Here is a 10,000-nt window from a genome sequence, read left to right on the forward strand (position 1 = left end):
ACACACACACACACACACACACACACACACACTCTCTCTCTCTCAGGTGAGTGAGTTGGACTGTCAGCAGCTGTAGACACACACACACACACACACACACACGCACGCAGTGCTGTAATTCATCAGTCTGGTCTCTGTCTGTGTTTTCTGGAGCTCTGCATTACTCAAACTGCTGTGTGTGTTCAGCCCACAGGAATAAACACATCCAGGAGCGTCTCCATCAAACACACACACACACACACACACACACACACACACTCTGAGTCCCTGCTGAACAGTGACAAGCTGCTCATCTTACTGGGGGAGTGTGTGTGCTGCTGTGCTGTGTGTTAGCAGCTCGGTTTGTGCGCTACTGCCACTGCCTGAGGAACCAACAATGACTCGCTCCACTGTCTCCAACACACAACACACACAACACTACACAACACAACACACAACTCTACACAACACAAGACTACACTACTGGAGCTCTGTACTGTCGTCACCTGTGTCCTGCTTACATGTCACCATTCATCTGTTTATGTGAATATCTGTGTGTGTGTGTGTGTGTGTGTGTGTGTGTGTGTGTGTGTGTGTGTGTGTGTGTGTGTGTGTGTGTTTTAAGAAGCGTTGGCTAATAATAAAGGGTTTCTCCCCTCTGCAGAAAGGCTATTTATCTTCTGTGCCCTTGTGAAGGTTTTTCTTGTCAAGGAGAGGGAGCGAGGGAGCGAGGGCTGGAGCGAGGGAGCGAGGGCTGGAGAGAGGGAGCGAGGGCTGGAGCGAGGGCCGCTGTGGAGCTGCTGCATGGCAGAAACAGGATCTGCTGATGTGGAGTTGAGATATGGAGGAGAGCTGCAGCTATCAGGAGCTCCAGAGAACACTACACTACAACACACACACACACACCAGAGGCAGAGACACAACTGCTGTAGCACACACACACACACTCGCACGCACACACATTGGCACGCGCACACACACATACACACTCACACACACTCACACACACAGTGAACCTGTGCAGAGTAGCGTTTCCAACATTCAAGTACTTAGTATTTTAGTCTTCCTCCTCCTCCTCCTCCTCTTCAGCTGACAGAAAATACAGCAGATTTTGTTGCTCTTACACACAGGAGCTCACTGTGTGTGTGTGTGTGTGGTGTCAGTTGTATAATACAGCTGTGTGTGTGTGTGTGTGTGTGGTGTCAGTGGTATAATACAGCTGTGTGTGTGTGTGTGTGTGTGTGTGTGTGTGTGTGTGTGTGTGTGTGTGTGTGTGTGTGTGTGGTGTCATTGGTATAATACAGCTGTGTGTGTGTGTGTGTGTGTGTGTGTGTGTGTGTGGTGTCAGTGGTATAATACAGGTGTGTGTCTGTGTGTGTGTGTGTGTTTGTGTGTGTGGTGTCAGTGGTATAATACAGGTGTGTGTCTGTGTGTGTGTGTGTGTGTTTGTGTGTGTGGTGTCAGTGGTATAATACAGCTGTGTGTGTGTGTGTGTGTGTGTGTGTGTGTGTGTGTGTGTGTGTGTGTGGTGTCAGTGGTATAATACAACTATGTGTGTGTGTGTGTGTGTGTGTATGTGTGGTGTCAGTGGTATAATACAGCTGTGTGTGTGTGTGTGTGTGTGTGTGTGTGTGTGTGTGTGTGGTGTCAGTGGTATAATACAGCTGTGTGTGTGTGTGTGTGTGTGTGTGGTGTCAGTGGTATAATACAGCTGTGTGTGTGTGTGTGTGTGTCTGTGTGTGTGTGTGTGTGTGTGTGTGTGCCTGCGGGGCCAGTGTCTCCACACCGCTATAGCTCAGCTCGCTCCTCTGTCTAATTGTGTTCGATCTGTTTGCGCTGCCGTGTGTCATCTGAGATTCTCTGCTCAGTATTTAACTGTGGACGACTCACTGATTAAACGCAAGCAGCGTGAAATCACCAAACCACACACACACACACACACGCACACACGCGCACACACACACACACACACACACAGAGAGAGCAGGACAACAGAGGAATGCTACACACACACACACACACACACACGCACACACACACACACACACACAGTGCTCCAGTAATTGAGCTGCTGATGTCCTCCTGCTGATCTTCATCTCCTCCTCCTCATCATCAGCTCTGATGTTGAGATGAGCAGTAGATGCTGACCTCTGACCTCCGCTGGGATACAGCCCAGAACACTCGTGTGTGTGTGTGTGTGTGTGTGTGTGTGTGTGTGTGTGTGTGTGTGTGTGTGTGTAAATGCATGCAATTGGTTCAAGATATCTGTGCCTACACAGCAAAATATGGGGACCCAAAACAACTCTATGGGTGTTAATTTCAACACTTTGAAAGTGTCTCATGGGGTCCACTCAAAACAGAGTTAAATCAACACTTTCAAAAGGGTTGGCACATTGACACCGAAGTAAGGGTTAATTTTAACTCTGGACAGATTTAAAAATGTAACTATATTTAACACCGCCTGGTGTATTATATTGTTATTTTATTCAACTCTCTTCGGTGTAAATATGGTAAAAAGGTCAAATAGACTGTAAATTACAAAATAAAAAACATTTTATTTGAAAACATTCACCACTTCAACAATTCATTCAGTTTTTAAAATGCAACAATGTCAAATATGCTTTAAATGTTTTATTAGTACAGACAGTATCAACAAAATATGTATGACCAGTGCTCAAAAAGGCTGTTTCAGTCCTTTGGTACAAACTTGATGTTTCATCAGAGCAATTTGAAAGTTCATATCGTCACTCATAGTTTTCTTCTGAACGCATAGTTTTCTTATGAAATTACATTTTAAACAACTTGGCATGCAAATCTTTCACTTCGGGTGTTTCCTTGGTCCTCCATATCAAACACAGCAGTTTAAATGAAGGTATAAATGCTGTAAACTTGTGTGAAAACAAACTGGAGCTAGGAAATCTCATCAAGCATGTCCTGTGAATGAAGTGCTTCCCAGCCACAGGATGTCCTTTATATCCATGATGATGTAGCAGCTGCTGATCGCTCGTCTGGTGGTTCCTGATGCACAGATATAGGGCGATGCTCATCTAAGAACTCTTCAAGACTCCAGCATGACTAAGAAAAATGTTTAAAAACAAATTGCAATCAAATTCTATGATATATTTAAAAGAACATTTAAAGTAAATAAAACATTCAAGAAATCTAAACTCACCTTTTGAAAATCTTCATGATGATCCACAACTTGACTCTCCCAGCTGGTTGAGGTGACAGGATATGGAAAAGTAGAAAAAACACATATATCACTGTTGGATCTCCAAAAACAATTAGGTTAACCACTATGACTAGAACTGGAAAAACAGGCAGCTGTCTGTCCAGAATCCTCAATTTAACACAACACTTGGAGCAAAATTTAGAGGATCTTAAAATCTTTTATATCATTTAGTGATGCTGACTTCCCCAAAATATTGGCCACAGTGTAAAAAATATTCATAAACTTACAGTTTTCGGTAAGCGTGTGCGTGTGTGTGCGTGTGTGTGTGTGTGTGTGTGTGTGTGTGTGCGTGTGTGTTTCTTTACCAGATTCAACTTGTTAGGCCCTTTCAGGTCCAGTATTGACGCCACCTTTCCTGGAGTCTAGCAGATGTTTCAGGTCCAAATATAATCTAAAATATTAGGATAAGCAGAAGAGGAAAAGTGCAAAGCAAAGAGCAAAACATTATTTAAGTAACAGTTCACCCACAATACAAAACTTATCACCTTCATGTCATTTGTTATTCTCTAATGCTCTAATACCCTCTCAGCTTATGTGAAACAAATACAGAACTTTATCAAACATACCTTCATTATTATCACCACATATGACCAAGTAGGTGTGCTTGGTCATTTCACCAACTCTGGAAATACACCATCCGTCTCTAATCAGCCACCGTCACAGGGTCTTGTGTTATTGTACAGAGAACTGTGGCTGTTAAAAAACAACAAAACATTAGTATCTAACACATATGCATAACCTTCAGATAAAAAAGAGAGATGGACATCACAAAGTATGCCTCACACTTTTTCAGATATCTTTTGATTCAGATGTTGATTATTGATAATAAATCTACAAATCAAACCTTTATCATCATTAGGCTGCTCAAATATAAATCAGTTGATTAATTTTACTGACAGGTGGCTGTTTACAACGCACTAAATTGTCTTAAATAAAACGGAAATGTTGTGTACAGTACATGCTAAGTTTAGCCTATAGTTTTAAGCACAATATCATGTGGGAGAAAAAGCTTGACTAAGATGTTCCTGACTACAGAAATAGCCTAACTTACTAACGTCAGACATCCCGAGTTGGGAAAAGTCATTTTCGGGGGATACAGAGTTGATTTGCGGGAGGTAGCGGGAGAGATGAGAACCTGAAGAGCAATGGGATGAGTTGCGCGCGACGTACCTAAAGAGCGGTGGGGGTGACTTGCGCGCGACGTACCTGAAGAGCTGGGAGGGATGCGGTGGAGAGGGGTGGGCAAAGTGTTTAATGACTAGGCGGGAGACGCGCGATTTCCGGGAGATTATCATTCATTTGCGGGCATCTACTTGGGCATCTGGGAGTCTCTGTGCATTTGCGGGATAACGTTAACGTTAGTCCCGCAACTTCCGGGAGACTTCTGTAACGTTAAATGTCTGAGAAAGTGCAAACGCGGTCATTTAAAGACATTAATGTTAACATTCCGACTTTACGTTATCACGCGAGTCTATGGACTAACAGTATATGGACGGCCACGAATGAACCAGTTTAAAAGGGCCGCGGTGTTTAAAATAACCAAATTAACATACACTAATAACAAACAATCATATGTTTTAGTCAGGAAGCCTTTTACAAGTAAGCATATGTTCATTTACTCACCAGATATGTTTTAGAAACTCTCCAGAGCTTATGGAAACCGTCCTGTGTTGCCGTTAGCATCCGGGCAGAGTAGGCTAGGCTGCTCCGGGGATTCCCTCGCTAGTTTGCTTCGAATTAAAGGAGAAGTGTCGATTTTATTTTACAAATGGGTAACAACGCACAAAATGGCATTAAGCGTGACAGAAATGTGTTGAACATGTACATTTGATGTTTTTATGCACTATGTATGCGTGAGCACATATAAAAACATTCTTGAAAAGAAGTCAATAGTAATGCAGTTAAGCTAGATACACAAACGACCATGAATGAACCGCAGAAGATTAAAATTGTCACTCCATTCTTAAGTTATTAACTTAACAATATGTTTACAACTGTATTTCCTTAAAGAAAGTCAGTAAAATACCAACATTTAGGTAGTTTGACTCACCAAATGGTGTCTGGAAAATTCTTCAGTGACTGGGGCTGCATGAATTCCCGGATGTTGGAAATAACACCACCAAGTGTGGAAAAGATAACTCCTTGATTTCGCACTGAATAAAATCAATTCTAACTCTAATTATATTCATTTATCAAAATCTAACTCTTTAACGTCAACACTTTACTCTGAAATGCTTCAACACCAAGAATTTAACTCTGAGGAATTTGCTGTGATATAGTGCCTACACTATTAGCATCCAACTAATGACCCCTCAGCACAGCCTAGCAACGCCTTAGCAACCGCCGCGCTGTTGAGTCTGAACAGCATCATCATCATCATCATCATCATCATCATCATCATCAGTGCTGTCAGTGTGAGCTTCATCTTCTACTGTGCTTTACTCTGAACATCTGTGTGTGTGTGTGTGTGTGTGTGTGTGTGTGTGTGTGTGTGTGTGTGTGTGTGTGTGTGTGTAGTCTTCGCTGCTCATCAACCGCCGGGTGCCCGAAGACACGCTGATCGCTGATGGAGAGGCAGATGAGTCTGCAGCAGTCGGTCAGACAGAAGCGTGGCTGTTTCTCTGCACAGGTGTGTGTCTCTCTCTCTCTCTCTCTCTCTCTCTCTCTCTCTCTCTCTCTCTCCATTCATTCAGACGCGAGTCACGCCCGGTAAAGTCACGTGCTCCGCGGCTCGGATTGGCGCGCTCGCTGCGCAGCGGTCAGTCTGCCGCTGGTCGCCGGTGTGTCGCGTGTGTTTGCCGGTGTGATGGACGTGGCGGCGCGGCGGTGACGGAGCTCCGGGATGCGGCGGTGCGCGGCTTTACTGCTGATCATAGGAGCGGCGGGTGAGTGTTTACTCTCTCTCTCACACACACACACACACACACACATCCTCATCAAACGGCTGCTGATGATCATTCAGCTGTAATTAGCAGAGTAATTACACTTACTGTGTGTGTGTGTGTGTGTGTGTGTGTGTGTGTGTGTGTGTGTGTGTGTGTGTGTTGAGGGAAATGTGTGTGTAAACACTGACTGAATCCTCGGTGATGTTATTAATGATGGTCAGTGTCTGCGCGCTCGTGTGTGTGTGTGTGTGTGTGTGTGTGTGTGGATCTCGCAGACAGACTCCTCATCTGGTCAGTCCATCACTGCTCATGATATAGAGGTGTGAACACGCTGCTGCTCCTCAGCTCTGGCGGGCTCTGCCTGGTCATCAGTGGTCTGCAGCATCATGGTGTGGTGGAGCAGCTCGTGATGTCCCGTGTTCAGAGAGCAGCTCATCTGTCAGATATGCTTTATTAAATATTAATCTTAACAGCATCTTCAGCAGTGTGTGTGTGTGTGTGTGTGTGTGTGTGTGTGTGTGCTGCTGAGGGTACTGTGGGTCTGCTGTAGGCATGTGAGGATAACCGTGTTGAAGGTACACCGCGGTTTGGAGGAGTCGAGGTTTTAAAGCCACCAACATGTTCTGCTCTGCCGTGGCTGAGGTGTGTGTGAGATCTGTTATTTACAGGTGTGTGTGAGATCTGTTATTTACAGGTGTGTGTGAGATCTGTTATTTACAGGTGTGTGTGAGATCTGTTATTTACAGGTGTGTGTGTGAGATCTGTTATTTACAGGTGTGTGTGAGATCTGTTATTTACAGGTGTGTGTGAGATCTGTTATTTACAGCTGTGTGTGAGATCTGTTATTTACAGGTGTGTGTGAGATCTGTTATTTACAGGTGTGTGTGTTGTTTCGGACAGCGGTATCTCCTGCAGAACACATCTCCTGATGCTGTTTAAATCATAGGGAAGTCAGTGTTTCTGCAGCTCATGAAGACAGCAGAAGACGATCACTGATCCGAGTCATCGAGCCGCTCTGATGTTCACTGCTCCACAACATCACACACCTTCCTCAAAATACAGTATACTGAGCTCACGGGGGACAGGTGGGGTGTTACCCAGACACTGAACACAGTGTGATGATGATGATGATGAGGAGGATGATGATGATGAGGAGGAGGGTGATGATGATGAGAAGGAGGGTAATGATGATGATGATGATGATGATGAGGAGGAGGATGATGATGATGAGGAGGAGGGTAATGATGATGATGATGATGATGAGGAGGAGGAGGAGGATGATGATGATGATGATGATGAGGAGGAGGAGGATGATGATGAGGAGGAGGGTAATGATGATGATGATGAGGAGGAGGAGGAGGATGATGATGATGATGAGGAGGAGGGTAATGATGATGATGATGATGATGATGATGAGAAGGAGGGTGATGATGATGAGGAGGGTGATGATGATGATGATGATGAGGATGATGATGATGAGGAGGAGGGTAATGATGATGATGATGATGATGATGAGGAGGAGAATGATGATGAGGAGGAGGGTAATGATGAGGATGATGATGATGATGATGAGGAGCAGGGTGATGATGATGAGGAGGGTGATGATGATGATGATGAGGAGGGTGATGAGCATCCTCTTTGTCTGTCTGACTCCTGATGTCAGACCTAGCGCATCAACTGTGTGTGTGTGTGTATGTGTATGTTTACGTATATATATCTGTGTGTGTGTGTGTGTGTGTGTGTGTGTATGTTTACGTATATATATCTCTGTGTGTGTGTGTGTGTGTGTGTATGTTTACGTATATATATCTGTGTGTGTGTGTGTGTGTGTGTGTGTATGTTTACGTATATATATCTGTGTGTGTGTGTGTGTGTGTGTGTGTGTGTGTGTATGTTTACGTATATATATATCTCTGTGTGTGTGTGTGTGTGTGTGTGGATGTTTACATATATAAATGTGTGTGTGTGTCCGTCAGGTGTGTGTGCAGCTCTGCAGATCCAGTGTTATCAGTGTGAGGACGTGCGGCAGGACGAGTGCTCCTCTCCCGAGTTCATCGTCAACTGTACAGTGAACGTGCAGGACATGTGCCAGAAGGAAGTGCTGGTGCTGGAAGATGGTAAGAAACGCATCACTTCCTGTTCTGCTTCTGGATCATAGATATATACACTAGACATCACATACAGACCCTGAGCATGCGTCAATAGCGCCGCCATATTGGTACAGTGCTCCCAAGTCATTCAGCCGCACTAATCAAGACTGAACCCAGTGTGCAGATGCTGGACTGTAGCGCTGTGTACGGGTGTAGTGACGAGCAAACAGGGAACAGCACAGAGGCAGAACATCTCACAGTGAGCATCGTTACCGATGATCATCAGTCTCTACTGCACTGAGCACACGGCACAGCAGCGGCCGCTCAACACTCGGCTGACGCTGGAGAGACCACCAATACTGTGATGTCTGACAATTCAAACATGAGCTGATGCACAGAGACGATGGGCTCAGCACCTGCGCAGGTGGGAATGTGGGAACGCCAGCTCCTGTCCTTTCCTTCATTTACATTTGAAGCATCCCGCAGCCCCCTGTTCACCCACCCGCTCTACATGCAGACTCACAATGCTCCGCTCACAGGCTGGAGGCTCTATATCCACCCGTGACTTTATCTGTCATGTTTGAGTTCATTTGTGTCAGAGCGACTGGAACAGTGCTCACATTCCCTCAGAAATAGACATAATCAAAACAATAGATGTATAACTTCCACTATCTGTTGACCCACTGCTAAGAGTGTGCCTTTACCGAGGAGCTTCTCTTCAAATGCCCAGCTGTTCCCTACAGGATATATCACTCTTCAGATCTAACATGCCACTCAACACAAACGCCTTATGTTATTCGACATGCACCACCCTAGTTTGACTACTTCAAGTTCAGTTCAGTTCAGTTCAGCTCATTTCAGCTCATTTTAGTTCAGTTCAGCTCATTTCAGTTCAGTTCAGTTTAGTTCAGCTCAGCTCTGTTCTGTTCTGTTCAGTTCAGTTCAGTTCAGTTCAGTTCAGTTCAGTTCAGTTTGGTTTAAAATAATTACTGAGAGTCCAAAGACTGAAGAGCAAATCCATCGATGGATAGAGGGAAAGAAACGTCATCGATTAGCGAGTGAAAAAAAAAAAAAAAACCTTGATAGAAACCAGACTCAGTTGGGCACGACCATTTTAATTTCTCCGCTGGCCAAACGTCTTGTGCAGAGCTGCAGTCTCAGCGGCGGAAGCTGGAAGCTGGCCTCAGCGAAGACTCGTCTGTCCCTGGAGCGTCACAGGAATCAGACTCATGCTCTCCACTCCTCCATGACCACCACAGCATCTGCTCAGGATACGGCCTGGTCCAGGATATGGAAACCTAGGGGTCATCTCGTCTCCGGTCTTGGATCAAAGCAGTGTCTGAAGGTCTCGGGATGAGTTTCGCCAGGTGGAAATGGAGAATAAAGAGAATAATATGAGTTAGGGTTAAAGTTAATCAGCATTGTGCACGGAAAAGACCGAACAGGCAGTGAACCTTCGTCCACCAGTAGACACAGGCATTGGACTAACTGGCTGGACCCTGCACTAGTTTAGCTGAATAAAATCAGCAAACACTGTAAATGAAATATGAACACACGACGCTGCGCTGCCGGACACTGCTGCTACTGTCGGCTCAGAGAACGAGACGTTCATAACGGAGACTCATTCACAAACAAATCACTAACTCCATTAGCATTAGCAGAGACAGCAGGAGAGGGGGGTCAGGACACGGATTAGACCAAATCTAACTGGGAGGGGGGATAATGCATCTCCATAAACACACACGCACACACATATTCTTTATCAGCACTGCCGTGCACACACTGATCCATCATCTAGAGATGTGATGTAGAAT

The 10,000-nt window shown here is 45.0% G+C and overlaps 1 protein-coding gene and 1 long non-coding RNA gene across 2 annotated transcripts in view; one reads left to right on the top strand and one right to left on the bottom strand.

Annotated features, from left to right (window-relative positions):
• Positions 1-2,514: 2,514 nt before the first annotated feature.
• On the bottom strand, positions 2,515-5,317 carry LOC147847121 (uncharacterized). The gene is made up of 6 exons (XR_015477291.2): positions 5,262-5,317; positions 4,835-4,941; positions 3,778-3,904; positions 3,517-3,602; positions 3,152-3,194; positions 2,515-3,054 (listed from the first exon to the last, which is right to left on the bottom strand). It is a non-coding gene; the product is annotated as an uncharacterized LOC147847121 (long non-coding RNA).
• A 655-nt stretch (positions 5,318-5,972) lies between these two features.
• Positions 5,973-10,000, top strand: part of zgc:92827 — a 6,499-nt gene continuing 2,471 nt past the window's right edge. The window contains exons 1-2 of the mRNA XM_087238353.1: positions 5,973-6,096; positions 8,073-8,213. Coding sequence (XP_087094479.1) covers positions 6,054-6,096; positions 8,073-8,213 — 184 coding nt within the window. The 5' untranslated portion in view covers positions 5,973-6,053. The remainder of the gene's footprint in view (positions 6,097-8,072; positions 8,214-10,000) is intronic.

Source organism: Danio rerio, chromosome 1 (genome assembly GCF_052040795.2).
Source record: "Danio rerio strain M-AB ecotype USA chromosome 1, GRCz13ab, whole genome shotgun sequence".
Taxonomy (NCBI): Eukaryota; Metazoa; Chordata; class Actinopteri; order Cypriniformes; family Danionidae; genus Danio; species Danio rerio.